Here is a 22,087-nt window from a genome sequence, read left to right as displayed (position 1 = left end):
TGTACTGTACTGTGCAATCTACTAATAAAAGTCTCAATCAATCAATCAAAAAAAGCACTTTATATGTAGAAAGGTTTTGTTAAGAAACCATTCTGAGCCTTATCTTATTTAGTTTTTATTTTATATATGTTGAACACATTAACCCTGGCAATGGACCCTGTGTGTATATGTATGTTATGCCATTGTTTACAAATTTGGTAAATAAATAACCAAAAAATGTATATTTTGTTGTTTTCTTATTGTACCGAAAATGAACCGAACCGTGACCTCTAAACCTAAATTTTTGTGTACCGTTACACCCCTAATATATATATATATATATATATATATATATATATATATATATATATATATATATATATATATATATATATATATATATATATATATATATATATATATATACGATACACACACACATATGAGACTGGTTTGAAGGTGACAATAAGAAAATTAGTCATATGTTTCAATGACAGAAGAAATAATCCCTAAAAGCTTGAAGAAGATCAGTTGAGAACTGTGACTAGTAGAAACAAAATTTCTACGGATGTGGGGGGTGTGGGTGGCTCAGAGATAAATCCTGCTAAATCCCGTTCCTTCACAGTTACCAGAATTTAGTCAAAGACACAGAAAAGTCCTACAAGTCCAGTCATGTTTTATGTATGATCAGTTTTTAATTCAAACTGTAGTACACTTGTGCCCTTCGGGCTTGGTGCCAGTAAGTTCAACAATTATATAGAGCCCTCGAGGAACAATAGGATTTAACAACAATCCAACATAAAGCTGTTGACAGCTAGAGTGGCACTGAGCTGTGTTTACTGACAGCGAGGGAGGGTCATCAGGTTGCGAAATCGTCTTACTCATGCTGAGTTGAGTGGTGTTCATAGTGTGTCAGGGATTGTGGAGAAAAAAGGAAAACTTAGGGAAGAACATACATGATGAATCATGAAGCCTCCCTAATTTGTTCACCTCTCATTTTTACGTCAATTGACACTTCCTCTTCTTCTTATCCTACGAATCCCTTTCTCCTAGTTGCTGACAAAACATTTCTAGGCATCACTCCTGAGGTCACAAATATATGTCCTTAACTTGTATTGAAGCAAGAACCATCATCACTGGCAACCACTGTGCTCTACACTTTATGACGATTTTTGGAACTTGTATTGACCATTCAATGTTTTACACTGAGTTTCCATTAAGTACAGACTGATTATCTACCGGGCTGATTATCGGCGCCGATATTTGGCATTTTGACGTGTATCGATATGGGCTTTCTTTCATCGGTTTCGGTCGATATATATATATTTTTTACAACTACATAGGGATAGGAATCAAAAACCGGTTCAGAACAAAAACCGGTTCCCAGTGTATCAATTTGCCGGAATCGCTTTCCATTTCTTCAAACGATTCTCTTTATGATTCCTACAGTGTGTGAGTGACGTCATTACACAACGTGCGTAGTGACGTCAGACAGCAACATGGCGCCAATGGCGGCAGAAACGCTCCAATGTCTTTTTACAAGAGAAGATTGCAACATCCAGGGTTTCCCCGGGATGGCCACTATATGTGATGGCGGGGGCGTGACCAGGGCCGTGGTCTATATGACATCATCATCTATATGACATCATCATATATATGAGGTCGTGATCATTTTGGATTTGCAATGATGCATGTATTTTCTTTAAAAAGGCTAAACAAATGTTTTATGTATATAAAAAAAACTGTTATTATTTATTAATAATAACATATACAGTATTTTTATTGTATTATCACAATCAGCTTTATTCGCCAAGTATGTTCAACACAAAAGGAATACGACTTGGTAGACTGTACTCTCTTTGTTCAATGCAATTTCAATTGTTGCTGATTATTGTAAAATGTAACACAGGCTACACTATATTCTGCCCTCCCTGAATGTTGCAATTTAGTTTGCCAAATATGGAAACAGTCTTTTGAATAAGAAATGAAAAAAATACCGAGAGGTGTTTAGATGATATTTTCCCCAATGAAGTCACTGTAAAACTAAGCATACTTAGGAAAGTACATTATATATACAGATGAAGTGCGCACACTTAGGAATCCTCTCAATTTAATAATATAGTTTGAAATAAACTACAAAAAGCAATACTGGTATGCAGGACGAAGGTTGGCTCGAATGCCGCTAGCTTGATGTTAACGTACAATGGACTAGCTCATTGACAAACTAACCCAAATTAGCATGGCCAATCGCCACATACTATATAGACAATTATTCACATTAACGTTAACGTTAATTAATGTTTTCGTCACAACGGCAATTGCACGACAAACCTCTGTTCGCAAAACACTTGCAGCGTGGGAGCGCCGCAAGTTTTTATGTTCCACGATTCAATCCAATTACAACATGACAGAGACATGAAGATGACAAAAAATATATTTCTGCCAAAAATCCACACTTTGTTTAAATTGACAAATAGGAGACTAATATAATACGTAAAAAAGATCAGGCAGCAGCTAACTTTTGTAAACTTGATAGAAGAAAATGTCAGACAGGTTGAAAAATGTCTTACCTATCAGCTACATGAAGGATCCCAGAAATAGTTTTATTTAAATTTTGCCATATTTAGAAATCATATATTTCATATCAGTCATACCAATTAGATATTATTGATGTGTTACAAATTTAGAACACGAAGTGAACATATGTGTTAGTGATTACAACGAAGTGGAACAAGGGTCGGATTTATTAAGCTTTGCTTCTTCCTACTCATTTTGGGACATGTTGTAAAAAGAAAATATGTAAAATATGTGATGTATCATAGTGAAACTGTATACATGTTTTGAGATAAACTTCAACCAATAATAATTTCACAAGAAAACTAAACTTGTATAAAAATCCATAAACTGCTATAAAATTGATTAGCTTCCAAGTTTAGTGATGTAGAAAAATCCCATGTTTCTTACCAATATTCAGGAGATTTCCCATATTTTGAAATGCACATATAATAAGGTGTTTGTGTATATCCTCTGATGTTTTTAGCAATAAAACTAATTGTAACATTAGTGCGGTATAAAACATTATACTGGAATTGTGTCACATCCAGAAGCCTACTCGCTTTAGCTGCTACTGTTTGCCGCTGAAAAGCAAAGTGCTATCTTTCTGTGTGCTTCTAATTGTTTTACAGCTTTCTTTATTCCTTCTCCAACACATTCAGGAGTCTTATCAGACTTACAAAGCACCCACTCTGTCACCGCCTAACTTTCAGCTAGCGAGCTGCTAAGCTAGCAAAGTTAAGCTTGCAAACCTACTGCACTCCGAAGACAGGTGAAAGAAACAACAGAGTAGCTGCTAAGCTTGCGAAGCTAAGCTAGTCCCGGTCCGAAGCTGCTACGCTCCGAAGACAGCAAGAACTCGACTCGATAAAATAAACAACAGAGTCCGGTTGCCCCGCTGCTGTTACTTGCTCCTGCTTCTTGCCGTTCAAAGCTAAGTGCTATCTTTATATCCGTGTGCTTCTAATTGTTTTACAGCTTTCTTTATCTCTTCTCTAACACATTTAGTAGTCTTATCGAGCTTACAAAGAACCCACTCTCTGTTTCACTGCTTCACTTTCAGCTAGCTAGCTGCGAAGCTCCTGCGCTCCGAAGAGAGCAGGAACACGACTTGGTGAAAGAAACAACTTGAGTATGGCTTCCTGTTCTTCGTACACCTTTCTCATGGATAGGTTGGCTCTAAACGTTTGCTAGCGCTAGCTGTAGCGAGCTCACTAGCACAGTTTGTAGCAGGCCGAAGCGGCCTACAAGCGCTGGTGGACCGGCTAAGACCCATAATAGATTTAGCCCTTTAGCTAGTCCTACACCCCAGTCTACCGGACACCAGACCTTAGTCATAGGGGACTCCATCACCCGGAACATACACCTTAGTAAACCAGCCATAATATTCCTGGGACCCAGGCACCTGACATTAAAGCTAATCTTAGAAAGCTGACTCGCAACAGGCCTAGTAAACACATACGACAGCCTAATCGCACCACTAGCTACGCGAACATAGTTGTAGACGTTGGCTCCAATTACACTAGGATGAGACAGTCAAAGATTACAAAGAGGAACCTACCTAGGATTTGTAATCTCGGTAGAAAGATGGCTCGGCATCGAGTAATTGTCTCGGGCCCCCTGCCTGCGAGATGCAATGATGATAGGTATAGAAGATTAGTCTCGCTTAACAAGTGGCTGGCTAGTTTTTGTAAAGAACAGGGACTAACGTTTATCGATAATTGGCCCTCTTTCTGTGGCAAACAGGGCTTGCTGAGGAGGGACGACCTTCACCCTAACCGGTAGGGCGCCATCACTCTTACTAGCAACATAGAATACTGTTTGAGTCACACTTGACTAACTATACTAGAGCAATCTTGGACACAGGCAATTATAGTGCCTGTAAGCACGGGTGACGAGTCAGCTAAACTAGAACTAACCAGCAGCAGGCTGGAAAATTTCTGCACACAATGCCTGCGCTCCTTGACCATGGTCTGGGAGCCGACAAGCAGGAAAGGTGTAACATGATGTTTCTTGGTGCCGGTGAGGCTGGATCTTTGAAAATCAGTGCACCCGGTCGTAAAGGTGTTCTTTTTATTAGCCCGTTTACATGGCGTGCAAAACATCTTTCCATCTTCATAAGCGAGCCATTTGCTGAAAAGTGGATCCTGGAGCCACTTTTCATTGAAGCTTCGCCTCTTGGGTTTATTGCTCGCCATGACAAATACAATAACACGCAGGAGTCCTAATACCGGAATTGCAGTATTTGTGATTGATAAAACTTTCGGCGAATCAAAATTTAAAAAATTGTACCGGAAAGTTCATTAGTTTGAAGTCGATCAATAAAAACGCAATAAACGGGGAAAGAAATTTGACTCGGCAAATACAAACAAAACACAGACGGAAAGCGATAATCGATTAAAAAAACAAGTAAACTGAAGTTTTGACCCAGAGAAGGCAGGGTCAGTAAAACAATTAAAAAATCTGCGTCTCCGGATGCGGACTTCTGGAAATGCGCGTCCTTTCTGATTTCAATGCGTAAAAAGACACAAAAAGTGCATTAACGCCAATATTGGAGCCTTTTACATATATTTGTAATGTGTCATAATATGTCCATGTTGCATGAAAATAGCAATAGTACTTCCACTCTTTAAAAAAGGAAATAAATCAGATTTTTCTAATTGTAGACCAATGTCATTACTTCCACAGTTCTGTAAAATTATATAAAAGTTATTTGCTACTAAACTTAATACATTTCTAAATGCATTTTAGATTTTATGTAACAGCCAATATGGGTTTTGTCTTAATCATTCAACTGCTACAGCAATTATTGAAATGCAATAGTCAAAAAGCAATATTAAGCAAGCATATTTGTAGATCTTCAAAAAGAGTTTGATATCCTAGACCAAAAGATATTGTCGCATAAATTAGATGAATATGGTATGAGAGCTGTGGCACACCAATGGGTTACCAGCTATTTAAAAAACAGAAATCAGTTTGTTGAAATTAACAGCATAAACTCTAAAAATTGTACCATAACTTGCAAAGTACTTCAAGGATCGGTCCGAGGACCTATACTTTTTCTTCTATATGTAAATGACATTGTGACGGTGTCTCGGTTACTTAGGTGCATTCTATTAGCGCAGTGCTTCTCAAATATATTCTGTTATGCCCCCCCTCTAAGAACAAGAAAATATTTTCCGCGCCCCCCCCCACTCTCCACCGTGACTATAAATAGTATAATTTGTGTTAAATTGTTATAACTTTACCTCTGCATAACAATGTAAGCTTATTTGCATTAAAGGAAACAACGCACCGGTCTTTCTTTGTCTCCCACTGTGGTTACTGTGAAGCCGAATGCTACATACGCTTCATCATATTCTAGTACGGCAAAAAAAGCATGTTGCCCCGAGGTCACCCTGGCATCCCACCGCGAAAAGTATCCCAAATAATAGCTGTGCTGTATAAAGTAAAACATTCTCTAAACAAGAGGGCATTGCTTTGTTGTATAACTCATTGATTGTCCAATGTCTGACCTATTGCATTAAAGTTTGGGAAAGTGCCTGCAAAACATTAATTTATCCAATTTTTATTTTACAGAAAAGAGCGATTATAGTCACCAGTGGAAATGGATAAAGAGACCCAACCAATCCTTTATTTATCCAACTAAAACACTGAAGTTAAATTAACTAGTAAAGTATAACCTAAAAAAACATGTATAAAGCTCATATGGAAAGTTTACCAAACAATTTGCAAAACAGATTTATAGATAATGAACTAAAAGGTACTGAGGTTTTTACAAAACCCAGGTTTCAATCAGCTGTAAAGGAAAGATGTGTCTCAATCAGGAGTCAGTCTGTGGAACAGTATTGAGCAGTACAGTAACTTCTGAGTCCATCTTGTTGTTTAAGAAGAATGTTAAATTATCAATGTTATAACAAAAATGGCACTGCAGAGCCATAGCTCAACTTTATTGATGTATTTTTGTGTTTTGATGTCCTGAAATTGATAAGACGGCTGCATCAGACAGCTCAAATGAACTGGAACTGTGTGATTTTGTGTTGATAGGTGGTATATATTTTACTTCTTTCTGCTCCTTTTCATTCATGCTCAAGGCTGTTATTGCCTTTGTTTTTAAATTGATTAAATAAATAATACAATTAATTGGAATGAAAGAGAAATTTCCAATGTTTTCAGACATTTGATGACCAGGAAATAATAATACATGAACAAATCCAACTATTTAAAGTTAACAATCATATTGGTACTGGTTTTTTGCTTCAGTCATCTAGGAAATGCAACGTATAACCAATCTCCTGCATCTGCCCACTTGTTTGTAATAGCTGTTGTTTGAGCAGAAAAACTATTTATTTATCAAAATAAATTGTCTCTGCTTATTTACAACCTACTGCTGGAACTATTTCTGTCCCCTCCAGTTTTTCCCTTTGTTACCATCTGTGTTCCATAAATGCTTTTGGAATAGGCTTTTAATGCCTCCAATGGGCAACATGGTATTAAATTAAAACTGAACTGTGTAAAAGCACATAAATTAAGCTTTATAAGAGTGTTTCTCAAAGAGTAACAACAGACATTGTATTTTAATATTACAATATTTTTTTTTGTTCAAGGTGACCTTCACTATCCAGAATGATGATGAGCTCCGTTACCACCCTATTTAATTAGCCTATAATTACCAGAGAATTACAGTGATTTAAGGGTGTTGCACACAGCACAAAAGAGAAAACAGTTTTTCAGTCGAGAAAAGAAAACAAACGTATACGATTGACACAATCCAGTTATTGACAAATGAAAGGTGACGCTACACACTTTAAAATATGATAAGATATGTTTATGTTTACCCTTCTATTCCTTGTGGTAAATAATGGCATGCATTTTAATAACCCTAACTGACAGGATAGAATGAAAAAAAAAAGTATAACACTAGGGATGGGCAGTATACCGGTATTAATTAATACCGGTATATTTTAGAGAGCGGTATATATTTGAGACAAAACCGGTATCTTTTGATGTGCCTTCGTTACGGCCGTTTGCTCTTCTCTGCGCCTGACAGGCAAAGCACAGGGCATCATCTTTGGCTCTTCCCCCCTTGCGTGTTTACGTAGATTCTCTGACGCACAATCATGCATCAAAACAAACTTTTTTTCTTTTTTTTTTTAAATATGGCAGCGCGGTGCCAACTTAATGACTCCCGAGTCATGCAATGCTTTGGTCTGCGACTGCATTTGTCTATTGGGGAGTGACTACAGCTTTATTTAAACATATACCAATTTGCTTGAGAACCTATATCTCTCCTTGTCGTGACTTTATCACTAATCTCATCTGTTCTCCTCTCTGCTGCTCACTCTGTGTGTCAAATGTTTAGCTGCTCCTCGGCTTGAAAGTGCATCTCCCTATAGCCCGTGCGGACTAGGCTACTGTATTATATATAGCGTTTCGGTGACTGAAAAGTAGTTTTAAACCTAACAGCCAGTGGCTTTCACCGCAGTGAGCGAGTAGATGTTCCATCTATCCACGTGCAAAAGTGTGAGGCTAATTTAATGGACAAAATTAACGAAAACTGCTTTGATATAGTAATGGCTAACTAAATACTTTATATGAATAAACAACACATTATGTCACTTCTTACAACAAAAATAATCTGAGTACTGACAACATTAGTTATTTAGCCGTAAAACACTTAGGCAAGATACCGGTGTATACCGTATACCACCATTCGGACTAAAAATACCTTGGTATCAGTTTTGGTCCATATCGCCCATCCCTATACAATACATGTACTTATTTGTGCAATATTAGTGTTATTATTTTTTGATGGTTTTTAATATTTACTTTTATTTTAAAATATTTGCCTGATAACTACATTTTGCATATTCATCAGTATGGTTTCAGAGAAAAAATGTCTACAGAAATGACATTGCCATTGCTACAAGATTGCAACCATGGTCGTAACTACCATTGAGGACACCGAGGTCATGTCCTTTGTATTTTTTTAGGTGACAAAAAGGATGATGATATGACTGACTGTAAATGTACACGTGTAGGACATCATGTGCGGTAGATCATCCTCTCTCAAGATACGATCTTTGGTCATCCAACAACGTAAAGCAATGAAGTGTACTTTAAACAAAATCCAAGCCGAAATGTGCTGTCAACATAACTTTAACATTAAATGATACTGATGTAATTAATGTTGCTTTCACCTGAATGAAATTGATGTGAAACGCTGTCGATATAATAACGTTGTCGTGTCAGGCAGGTGCCGCGCCGCCCCACCCTAAATGGAGAACACGCTATCTACGTGGGGTTTTGCGATTATTTTGCATGAAGAAGAACATTAAAATGTAAATTATTGAATGACAAGGGACTTCATATAATATTTTACCCCAAATGTATCTTGGCCATGTCATGCTCTGTGACTGATTAGAATGCAGGAAGAATATTTCCTCCTCTACTTATGGCGGCTGCGTGGCGGACGTTATTAGTACTTGCTGTGCAAAGTAGAAGGTATTGGGGTCGTTTCCTAGTCCTGGTTGAACATTTGGTATATTTTTAAAATTTACGTTTTAATGATGTTAAAATTGTTTAATATGCTCAACTGCAGGATATTAATAAAAAAAGTGGACTGTTACAAAATCATGCTGATGATCAAAGATATTAGATGAGTGATAGTTATAGCTCAATTAAAGCTTTCATTATTCTGGAAATTCATTGTGTTGCTCAAGGTAATATTATTTATATGGTGCTAAGATACCCATGATTTCAGCCTTTCTAAGTTCTCCTTGGACAGAAAATGTTTGGCCTCGGTATTTGTCCAATCCTAGTTACGGCCCTGATTGCAACCGATTTATTTTATAGGGAATGTATTCTTGGCATATTTTTACATGCCATTAGCAACTATTAAGCAGTAGCAAATGAATGGATGGATATGTAGTTTGCAATGTACTCCTAAATACAGAGGACCCTCACTTTGGAATTAACTACCATCAATGTTTTGCTTTACATTGTATATTAATAATTTACTTATTGTGTGTACATAATTACATTGATCATAACAAACAGCAAGTATTTGGAACTGCTAAAAACCTTGCTTTAAAGTTAAAAAATAAAATTTTGACATGCCATTCAATGACTAATGCAAGGTGATGCAAGGCTGCTAAACACATACCCATAAAGAAGAGTATTACCTAGCAGGCTGCACATAATGTACTGTATATGATAAACACACTGGGATGTCTGGCGAGTTAGTGGCCTGCAATAACAGATTGTATACTGAAAGACAGTCTACAATATGTTGGTCTGTGTGACTGTGCGATTTTTGGGTGCATTCATCCAGGAGAACATACAGTATGTGAGTTCAAAGTTCACTGATGTTTGACGAGAGAGCCAGACTGAAACGTCAAAGGATTTGGCTGTACAATAGGTGTGTCCCAAGAATCTTGTTCATATAATGTAGCCAGTTGCACTGTCACATCTGTTTATGTACTCACCACCACAATGTAGCGCGGTCTGTACTGAATAGTGCCGAAAAGCCCCAGAATGACAATGATGATGTGAAAGAAGTTGGAGAGGATAGGGGCCCACTGGTAGCCCAGAAAGTCAAAAACCTGTCGTTCTAGAGCCAACACCTGCAGAACAAGATGGAAAGGACACAAATGTTACATTTAAAATAGACACTCAACAAAATGCTTCTCCTCCTGTCAGGAAATTTTGGATTTTTGGAAGTCACAACCCAAGCAAAATGACCACATAGTAATTGAAAACTATTTGCCTGCAGATATTCTTTGACAATTTAGCGCAAGGCCAACTGGATACAGCAGCTTGAGTATGTCTCCTCTCACAGTGGGAGTGCCCACAATGAGAGACTGTAAGTTTAATAAAATAAGCAATTTATCGTTTCAACGACTGCTATGCGAAGGAGAAGCTTGCTGTTTCCTCTTCCTGCTTCCAACAGCCTAAAAGAGTGAGAACACTGGCAAAAACTTTATAGGAGGTGATTAACTTTTACAAAACATAACTGCAGTGAGCTTTGATTGTCTGAGCACTACCTTATAAAATTTGAAGTTATGACTCATTGTCAACAAGATATTAATAACTAACACTTTAGCAGCCGCCACGTTAATGCTGCTACAACTACGACTCTTGCTGGCCTACTGCCATCAGGAATGGCACCATTACCAAATTATGTAGGCTCTATCAAAAACCTCACAAACAACTTTAACGGTGCCCTGCGCAACACTATTGATAGTATAGCACCGCTAAAGGCGTACCCCCTGGTTTACAGAAAAAAATAGAGGTCTTAAACTATCATGTAGAAAGCTGTAACGCAAATGGTGTGCGACTTAACTTGAGGTTTTCCATCAAGTATGGAGCGATAGTTTAATAACTTATAGACACACTCTTACCTTAGCTAAAACTAATTACTACTACAATGTCATCCGCAGCAGTAAAAACGATTTTAAATCTTTTTTTAATACAGTAGCATCGCAAACCCAACAAGGGACTACCCCAGTAGCTCCACCCACTCGGCTGATTACTTTATGTAATTCTTTACAACGAAAATTGAGCATTAGAAAGGAGATTAGAGATAACACGCTGAACTCCAACTGGGTTCTACTAACAATTATACAAATGTATGTGCAACTGATAATGCGCTCCAAAATGATTTTTCTCTTTTTGAAGAAATACCATTAGAGAAACTCCTGCAACTTGTAAATGGGACACAACAAACAACATGTTTACTTGACCAACTTTCTGCGAAACCTATCAAGGAGCTGTTTGTAATATCAGTACCATCAGTGCTAAATATTATTAACTTATCACTTTCCTCTGGTACTGTTACCCTAGCATTCAAAACAGTGATCATTCATCCTCTGCTCATAAGACTCAACCTCGATTCTGACCTTCTGGTAAATTACACAACTTCTCTTTATCTCAGAAATCCTTGAAAAAAATCTTGCACAGCACCTAAATAAACACTTAGCGTTTACTAATCTCTGTGAACCCTTTTAGTCTGGTTTCAGAGCAAATCACTCAACTGAGACTGCCCTCGCAAAAGTGACTAATAATCTATTGTTAACTATGGATGCAGATGCATCATCCGTGTTCCATCCCTGGTTACAGCACGTGGAAGCCCAGTTTTGGCTTTGGGGATTACAACAAATGAGACACGGTACTACCATATTGTCTCTGCTCTGCCTGCACCGACCTGGAATGCACCGGAGGAGCTGGATACTGGCACTGTGGCTGCAGTGTTGGACCATCGGCGCAGAGAGGTGGAGTTTTGCTTTTACCACCACCGTTTTGGGACCAAGGCAAAGCGCTGCGTGCCGCCATGCGCTTTCCCGGGCCAGGGAAACGCTAGGGCTGGTGCTCAGTAGCTGCAGTGAGCACGGGCAGAGAATAAGCTGCTGTTTGTTACCGATGGCTTGTCAGGCCGCTGCTGGCTGGTGGACTCTGGCACCCAGCGGAGTAACCTGCCTGCATCGGCCGTGGACGCGGCGGAAGACGGCCTTGGACCCCCACTGATCGCCGCCAATGGGACCACCAGCCGTACTTTCGGCACCAGGTCAGTGACTGTTTCGTTTTCTGACCGTATGTTCACCTGCAACTTCTTTATTGCCTCTGTGGCCGTACCTATTATAGGGGCAGATTTTTTTGTATGCAAATAGACTGTTGGTGGACATCTCGAATGGCCGTGTAATTGATTCTGTCACTTTCTCCACTAATGCCGCGATGAGGTGGCGACTTGTCCAGGGTGTACCCCGCCTTCCGCCCGATTGTAGCTGAGATAGGCTCCAGCGCCCCCCGCGACCCCGAAGGGAATAAGCGGTAGAAAATGGATGGATGGACTTTCTCCACTATTGCGTGCACACTAGGAGGGCCAAAGCCAATGGCCTTAGCCAACATGCTCGCTGTGGGGGATTATTATCAACGGCTTCTCGCTGAGTTTCCAGAACTGACTGTGCTGACATTTTTGGCAGCGGTTGCGAAACACGAGGTGGCGCACTTCATCCCTACAACAGGCCTGCTTGTTTTCGCCCGGGCACGGCAGCTTGACTCTGCTAAACGAGCCCTGTCACGGCAGGAGTTTTCCAATATGGAGAGAATGTAGATTGTACGGCGTTCCAACAGTCCTTGGGCTTCGCCTCTACTAATGGTACCGAAGCCTGGTGGGCTGTGGAGGTTTTGTGGTGACTTTTGCTGACTGTATAATGTCACCAAGCCGGACCGTTACCCCATCCCATACTTACAGGACTCTTCTTTACAGTTGGCTGGAGTGTCCATTCTCTCCAAGGTAGATTTGGTGGGTGGCTACCATCAGGTACCTGTACATGAGTTGGACATACCTAAGACTGCCATAATATCTCCTTTTGGATTATGTGAGTTTTTGAGGATGCCATTTGGCCTGCGGGTGGCAGCACAGACTTTTCAGCGGCTCATGGACTCTGTTTTAAGGGATTTACCACTTTTTTATATATTCTGGGGCCAGTACGTCAGCCAGGGAACATTTGTAACATTTACGACTGCAGTTTAGCCAGTTTAATGAGTATGGCCTGATTGAGAACCTGAGAGCCAGTTTGGAGTAACAGACATTGACTTTCTTGGCCACTAGGTGTCCTCGCAAGTTGCTGTTCCCCTGCCTACAGGGGTGGAGGCAATTTCCAAGTTTCCAGACCCACTCAGTGTCAAGCTGCTTCAAGAATTTCTGGGAATAGTCCATTTTTATAACTGTTATGCTTTATTTGCTGAAAGGAAATACAGCACTTGTGACAAGGAGCTCCTGGCTTTGTTCCTGACGACTCGCCATTTCAGGTTCCTGTTGGCGGGTCGCGATTTCACCACTTTTGTGGACCACAAACCTCTGACTTTTGCCATGGCTAAAACCTCAGACCCATGGTCTGCCCCACAGCAACGCCAGCTTGCATCCATCTCCCAAGTTTACTACTAAAATTAGGGATGTTGCCGGAATACACAATGTGGTGGCGAACTGTCTGTCACGGGTGCTTGTCAGTGCTGTACACCTGTTTTTCGACTTTGCGGAGATGGCAGCAGATCAGAGCGGGGATGCAGATCTTCAGGCCTGGCGCACAGTGGTAACCGGTTTGCAATTTGTGGTAGTTCCCTGCCAAGGCAATGGTTCCACATTGCTTTGTGACATTTATACTGGTCCACCTCGTCCCATGGTTCCTGGGGCTAGGGGCAGGCGAGTGTTTGACGCCGTGCATGCTCTCTATCACCCCGGCTACACATCTGTGAGGCTGTATGGCACCAAATTTGTCTGGCCAGTCATGCGGAAGGATGTCCGGGCAGCTGCATGTGTGTCCTACAAGCGGGCCAAAGTCCACCAGCACTGGAACCCTTCCAGGTGCCGGATTGGCGGTTTGACCATGTGCATGTCGACCTGGTGGGTCCACTGCCTTCCTCTCGTGGGTGCACTCATCTCCTCACTATGGTGAATAGAACTACCAGATGGCCAGAGGTAGTTCCACTCTCGTCCACAACAAAGAACAAGATCCATCCATTCATCCATTTTCTACCGCTTGTCCCTTTCGGGGTTGCGGGGGGTGCTATAGCTACATTCGGGCGGGAGGCGGGGTGCACCCTGGACAAGTCGCCACCTCATCGCAGGTCCAACACAGATAGACAGACAACATTTACACACACATTCACACACTAGGGCCAATTTAGTGCTGCCAATCAACCAGGTACATGTCTTTGGAGGTGGGCTCTGGCTTTTATTTTTTAACTGGGTCTTGCGGTTTGGCACACCGTTTGACCTGACATCATACAGAGGAGCTCAGTTCACTTCAGAGTTGTGGAACTCAATGGCTGTAGGACTGGTGGTACATCTGCATTGCACTACTGCTTACCACCCTCAAGCAAACGGGCTATGTTATCGCTCGCTGAAGGCTGTCCTGCAGGCTAGTCTCACAGACAGTGGCTGGGTTGACCGTTTACCGAGGGTTATGATGGGCAGGCGTTTTGCTCTGAAGGAGGACCTCCAGGCCTCTGTTGCTGAATTGGTCTATGGTCAGCCTGTGATGGTGCCAGGTGACATCTTGCCCTCAACCTCGGGTTAACAGACATTAGTGGCCTATCGCCCTGTTGCTCAGAGGGCCACCAAGGCAGTGGTGCCTGTCTCCATGCATCAATGTTTGCCTCATTTTTGTATGCCTAAGGTCCTCCTGGCGGCAAAGTTTGTGGTCCTCCGTCATTGTCGTCATCGCTCCCCACTCCAGCTTTCAATACGACGGCCACTTTCAGGTGGTGAAGGCATGGCTCAAGAACTTTGTCATAGACTTGGATGGTCGGCATGAGCGAGCTCTAAATGTTATCACCACTAGATTGGGATTGCTGGATAGGCTGGATGTGACCACATACAGTATAAGGGGACACACTTATGGGTGAAAGTGGTTGTTAAAGGAAGTCTGATAATAAACTCACCGTCTCAGAACTACTGCTCTCTCGCCTCATTATCTCGATTCCCAAACTATATAAATAAACTTTGATTGATTGATTGATTAATTAAATTACATGCAAGTAAACAATGTGTTCACATGAACACACATTCATGTGCACAAGCATGTTAAAACCACGAAAATTAGATTAAAGTTTTCTCATTTTCCCACTCATTTTTTAGGATTTTTACATAAAGACTATCATTTTTATTTATTAAAACTACTTTCCTTCACTTTACCCTTGCATGGGGGCATACACTAGCAATTTCATCATTTATTAGCATCAAGTCATTTGGCATTTAGATGGGGTTCATGCAGGAAAGGAGCAAAAACCGTTTAATTAGGATTCCATTGCCATTTTAATACAATTGCATTCCTACTGTGTGTTGGTGTGTGCCTGTCCATGCGAGACAGTGTGCGCTGTGTGTTGACATGTCATTTTCATCTAATCTCTTGAAGATGGATGAGGGGAGGGAGGGAACTCCGCCCCAATCACAATAGCACACTACACACACACATGTCCATGCAAACACACACATACATACAATGGAGCAGGCTCCTCTTAATGAAATGGAAATGTTAGGTTGTGACTGACAGGCAGGGGGAGATGATCAAATATAGAGGGATAATTAAAAGTGAACAGTCCTTAGCAGTGAGAGCAAGGGCAAAAACTCCACTGACACAGTGGGAAGTGACAGTGGGTGAAATAAGTGACCTCCAATGAGGTTGAGAGCCATGAAACTGTTCACCCGAAGATAACACTTGACTCTAGTGAATGGAGCAAAATAGGAGGATGACAATTGACAAGTAAAGTGGAACTGTTAAAAAGTGGGACACCTAAGAGAAAATTAAAGGTGACACTAGTTGATTTGAAATGACTGGGCTCCATCGTGGCCTATCCCCTGGATGAAGGAAAGGCTGAAGGAAATGAATAGAGTCATACATCTTTTTGTATGTAGGTCAGCAAAGAGTGCGCTCATCCACAATGCAGTAGTATGATGCTCCTAAACTCCGATATTTGAATTTAATATGAAAACTTAATTTAGTTCAAAATTGTTGTTCATCATTGTCGGGAAATTAATATAAAAGCAAGAAGCAGATTGCTGAAGCTGACAAAACAGGACTGTGCTTGCAAAAACCGGGCTACAGTATGTGCTTCTATTATAATTTGTAATTTATTGGTCATGTTCATCCATTTTACAAAACCCAAAACCAGTGAAGTTGGCACGTTGTGTAAAGGACAAGATATTTAATGTTCGAACTGAGAAACATATTTCTTTTTTGCAAATAATCATTAACTTACAATTTAATGGCAGCAACACACTGGAAAAAAGTTGGCACAGGGGCATTTTTACCACTGTGTTACATCGCCTTTCCTTTTAACAACACTCAGTAAACATTTGGGAACTGTGAAGGCACCATTAATGCTGAAAGGTACATACAGGTTTTGGAGCAACATATGTTGCCATCCAAGCAACGTTGTCATGCTTATTTCAGCAAGATAATGCCAAGCCACGTGTTACAACAGCGTGGCTTCGTAGTAAAAGACAGCGGGTACTAAACTGGCCTACCTGTAGTCCAGTACGTTCCCATTAAAAATGTGTGGCGCAATATGAAGCGTAAAATACGACAACGGAGACCCCAGACTGTTGAACAACTTAAGCTGTACATAAAGCAAGAATGGGAAAGAATTCCACCTGAAAAGCTTAAAAATCTGGTCTCCTCAGTTCCCAAATGTTTACTGAGTGTTGTTAAAAGGAAAGGCCATGTAACACAGTGGTAAAATGCCTTTTTTGCAATGTGTTGTTGCCATAAAATTCTAAGTTAATGATTATTTGCACACACAAAAAAAGTTTCTCAGTTCGAACATTAAATATCTTGTCTTTGCAGTCTATTCAATTGAATATAAGTTGAAAAGAATTTGCAAATCGATGTATTTTGTTTTTATTTACGAATTACACAACGTGTCAACTGCACTGGTTTTGGGTTTTTTACATATATACATATATATATTTTTATACACACGCACACATACGTATATATACATATAAACACAAATATATACATATGTATACGTATGTAAACAAATATACATACAGTATATACATGCACACACAATCTAACAATCTATATATACATACATACACAGTATATATAGTACATAGATATAGCTACATATGTATATGTGTGTACATACATACATATACAGTAGCATTGAATTAGCATTTTAAGAAATGCATGCATCTGAGTCAATTATGCAAATAATAGGTCATGATGACACCACTTCGACCACACCCGACCACGCAAATAGATTTCCATTCTGTGGAAACCCTATATACAGGTAATGCATGTATAGCTAATACTATATCTCCCATAATAAATAAAAAACATGTATCCAAAATAAATAGACACACTGTTAAAACCCAGTATTTTGCATGTTTGTGTTTCTCATATTTCACTGAGAGTGTTTTAGTCTTGTGTTTTATCTGTTTTAATGGATACATTTGTATTGCTTTAAATACTGGTTTATACTGCAGCACTTTAATATTTATTTAGACAAAAAGTGTGTAACAAATCAAATATATTATTAATATATATTATTTCTGAGAGACTTTGTGGCGTACTACTCTGTTCAGCAGTCCTTGAACCCATCATAAAAACACTTTCGTCTAGTATTCCTCTAAACATAGAACGATCAAGAGAGCACAGCCTGTAGGTTCAATGTGCACAATTGAATAGCTTAGTTGCTCAGACAGCAATGTGTTTAAATACACTTAGATTGGGGTATGTTGTTTCTTAATGGGGAAAGATGATATTGTGTCTTCTTTTCATGTTAACATTTAAGCCAGTCAGTTTGTGAGTTTATTAAAGTGAAATGATCAAACAAGGTTTTTCAATAATTTTATTCTAAAACGGTCATACTAACTATTAAGTGCTCTACCGCGGTTATCTTTAATACCATTTATCGTTACATCCCTTGTGACTTAGTATAGCAGCTTTTTATTAATGCATTAACTGCAAGGTCCCGCATAAGAAATATTCTGATTGTTTTAATTTAAAGGGGACCTATGATGATTTTAATTTTTTTCTGGTTTATAAAACATAATATGATTAAAATAGAATCACATTACAACTCATAATGGCTTTTTTTACATCTTTCTTTCAATTAGCTGACTTTTTTTTTCTTCTTTTTTTTCTTTTCTTTTGTCCTGTCCAGCTTCTCAGGCAAATTATATACGGTAGTTGATGTAGATGCCCATATCAGCGGTTCAGATTTACTTAACAAAAGAGAAGTGTAGGATACTTCTCTTGTTGCCTTATTTGTATTTGACTTTATTAAATGTATTTATATTATCATTTGGTGCAGCCGGGCCGGAGCAGGAGGGGATAGAAAGAGAAAAAAAAGAAGACAGAGAGGGAAATTGTGGGGACAAGAGGGGGATTAGACAGAGAGACAAAAACAACAACAGCAAACACAACAACAACAATAGCGCAACATCAGCAAATACGACATGTACAAATATGATGATAAAAGTGATAGCAAATAAGCCGTTAGCGAAAATAAAAAATACAGAAATGACAATGAGCATTATTTCACTACAAATGGATCAATACAAATACCAATAGAAATAGCGCTATTGATAATGAACAATACCAATAATTTACCTCTATTATCAACAATACAGTTGTTCAAATGCAACAATACATATACGTAATGATAACTAGAGATACGAAAGAATGCAGAAAAATGGAGGGGAAGAAAGAGAAGCAACCTACATTAACCTTGTAGCTTGTTATAGTAACAATAGGTTAAGCTTTGTCAGTGTGCCATGTGTTATACCCAGTTTACCATACGGCAACATCGTTAATATACGTATGTTTGATGAAACGTGATTATGCGCATGAGTGTATGTATGCATATGTACTTGTATATGTACAGAATGTGTATCTGTGTTTGTACAGTGAATGTATATGTACAGTATGTGTATATGTATGTTTGTACAGTGAATGTATATGTACAGAATGTGTTTATATGTTTGTACAGTGAGTGTATATGTACAGTTTGTGTATGTGTATGTTTGTATAATGAATTTGCGTGTGGATGTACGAACTTTGAGTATGTAAATATGTACTGTATTTGTGTATGTATGTGGGAGCGTAGATACCTGTGTATGTATGTATGTATGTATGTATGTGAGTATATGTGAATTTGTATGTACAATATATTTGACTCCCAGTGTGCGTGGGAGCCAGAGTACGGCCCCAGCCTCTTCGAGAGCCCAACCCACAAACAGTAGGTGTGGTGCCCAGGGAACCAGGGACCACCGTCCCCACGCAGCCAAGCCGGCCAGCGACAGGTACCCCAGAGCCCGGCCCACCGCGCCGCCCACAAGGGTCAGCAGCAGGCCGCAGACAGACGCACCCGGCAGAGGACAAGGCACGAGAAAAGCAGGGGACAGCCAGACCCCAAGCCAGCGAGAGACCACACCCCACACGGGCAGAAAGGCGGGACGCCCCGCATGAGGGGCCCAGAGACTCCCCGCAACCGAACGGGAAGACCGCCCTTGCCCTACCGGCAACCGGGCCCCCACGAGCCCACCCTCCACCCCCGGAGAGCGCAGCGAGGCCAGCCCCCAGCCACCCCACCCAAGTCGGCCGTCGCAGGACCACCCAGCACGGGGCCACGGGAACCACCCACATCACCCGCAGAGACCCCAACGATGGAGATGGAACAACCAGCAACCGCCCCGCCGAGTTCCCCCCCTGAGGGAGGGGGGGAAATAAATAAATAAATAAATAATAATATTAATAAAATATATCAAAAAATAATTAAATTTGTAAACAAAAATAATTAAAAGAAGATCACAGACATGCTGACACACAAGGTCCTCTTTACCCCAGCAACTGGCCTACTCGCAGCACCTCGGAATTAGCTGACTTTTAAATGCATTCATTACCTTTTTTTGTCAAAGGAACCGTTTTGTGAGTGTAAAGATTTCCTTTTACACTTAATTGCACTCAGGTACCTTTATGTATCCATTATGCATAGACCTGAAAAAATTCCAGTGTATGTTACAGTACATAATAGAAGTGTATAGGCATGAGAGAGTTTTGCGCTTGTGCACAAGCTCTCTTCCGCCTTTCACATTGACCACTAACTCAATAGTCCATCACGATGATGACAATCAATCAAAGGGAAAAAGATCTCACACACCATCATTCATACTCATATAGCTAATTTAGCCCACATCTCAGAGGAAGCAGATTACTGGAGAGTGGGGTGGAATTTGATCGCCAACACTCTTCCAGGAGTAGTAAACCGGCAACATAGTGGCCCGTAAAAGCCTCCCACTGATCGCCTCTGTACACAAATGACTCCCTGGAGGCTGACCAGTTCTTTTGGTTGGCATTTAGGGTGTGCATGTGGGAAATTGTTACCCACACAAAACGTTTCGCTTATGCAAACTAATAAAATTATGTGGACACTAAGGCTTAATGAATGCGATTTGATTATTTCAAGGATTGTTGGCTCCTGCATTGTCAGCTAAACATAAATAAACAAAACATCCATGTTACAATATCTGATTGAAGTCTAATCATGGTGGAACCAGCAGTTAATTTTAAATACTGTACAGTGATGTATTTATGTTGTAATATGTTGCTAATTAGAATCAAGGAGTAAGTGCTCTACACTAACTACATAAATAGTTTGTATACAATATGCCAGTACACATTAATGTCAGGTTGGTACTTCAACATCCAGTTAGGGTACAAAAAAAAAGTTTTTAAGTGCTGCATAGGAAATCTGAGAACGTCGCAAAGGCATCAGAGTTCACCTGTGGGCAAGTCTGTATACCGACCAAGAATGCATTTTTTTGTGCGCTTAACAGTTATCCCATAACCCAACATTGATAACAAGCCACAAATAAATAAAAACAAAATAATTTAGTTCCGAACACTCAAAAAGTACAGAGGTGTGATAACGTTATTGGACAAACTAGTAACAACTACTACACACAATCTAACAGAAGTGGTCCGTGAAACTGCCTAACAAGTAAGCTACAGCATCTCTGAACCAATTCAAAACAGCTGCTGTGTTCCAGATGTAGTTTAAAAAAAGACAATGAATGAGACAAGTAGTGATTCAGAGGACTGTCGCTTTGTCCAAGATTGCCTTCACTCTTTCACTCCCAGCAGGCATTAAGGTACGTATCGAAAAGTTCACTCCAACAATTCATGCCTGGGTAAAGCCATTTCTCCAGCCTGAAGGACCAGCCTGTGCAACTAATGTTACCAATCGGTATGTCTGGCTTTTACTGGACACACTTGAGAAGTGGATAGATGGACTGATAGATAGCCCATGGTGGTGCTTGGTCTCAAACAGCTGAGATAGGATTAATTGGTAGAAAGGCACTTTGGGCCTCACTGTTTGAAATATGGTCTTTAGGTCAGAGCAACACGAGACCATCTATTTATGCTGTTCGTATTTTGGGTTTTACTGATCAAACAGAGAGCCTTGATCATTTAAAATACACATTGATTTTCTATTAAAAAAAACATGTTTGTATATATACAATTAATACATCATTATTATTATCATTGATGGAATGATCCTTATTGTCATTGCACAGGTACAACAAAATGTTGTTTTCAGCACAAACCCGCTCAAGATTAGACAAACAAACATAGTACAGGAAAGTACCCATATAATTAAGAGGGTACCACCCCAGTGACAAGTTTTTGTATTCATTAAAAGTTCAGTGATGCAGTTTGTGTTGATAAAGTAAAGTTTACATTGGTGGAATTATGTGACCCAAGATGGCACACAACATGGAAATGACACTTGCATGAGGGGAATGCTTCTCTCTATTGGTGTATCTCCCTAACTTAATCTCCACTTTGCCTCCTGCCAATGTGAGTCTATCAGTGGATGCATTTGCAATATTTGGAATATTTGGGGCTGTATTAGTCTTAGCTTCCAGCTGCACAAATTAGTCAGTATTTATGTGTTAACCCACCATCAGGTGAAATTAGTAATTGGGAAATGATAACATATATAATGACAGCATCTGCTCACTGTGACTACACATGCCAAT

General features: G+C 40.0%; 1 protein-coding gene across 3 annotated transcripts in view; it reads right to left on the bottom strand.

The window, feature by feature from the left end:
* nkain4 (sodium/potassium transporting ATPase interacting 4) overlaps window positions 1-22,087 on the bottom strand; it is a 107,804-nt gene that overhangs the window by 64,183 nt on the left and 21,534 nt on the right. For all 3 annotated transcript variants that reach the window (XM_061981020.1, XM_061981004.1, XM_061981011.1), the window contains exon 2: window positions 10,020-10,157. In XM_061981020.1, coding sequence (XP_061837004.1) covers window positions 10,020-10,157 — 138 coding nt within the window. The remainder of the gene's footprint in view (window positions 1-10,019; window positions 10,158-22,087) is intronic.

The sequence above is a fragment of the Nerophis lumbriciformis genome, linkage group LG01 (genome assembly GCF_033978685.3).
Source record: "Nerophis lumbriciformis linkage group LG01, RoL_Nlum_v2.1, whole genome shotgun sequence".
Classification (NCBI taxonomy): domain Eukaryota; kingdom Metazoa; phylum Chordata; class Actinopteri; order Syngnathiformes; family Syngnathidae; genus Nerophis; species Nerophis lumbriciformis.
The sequence above is the reverse complement of the archived record's forward strand: the minus strand, read 5'-3'. Positions and strand labels throughout refer to the sequence as shown.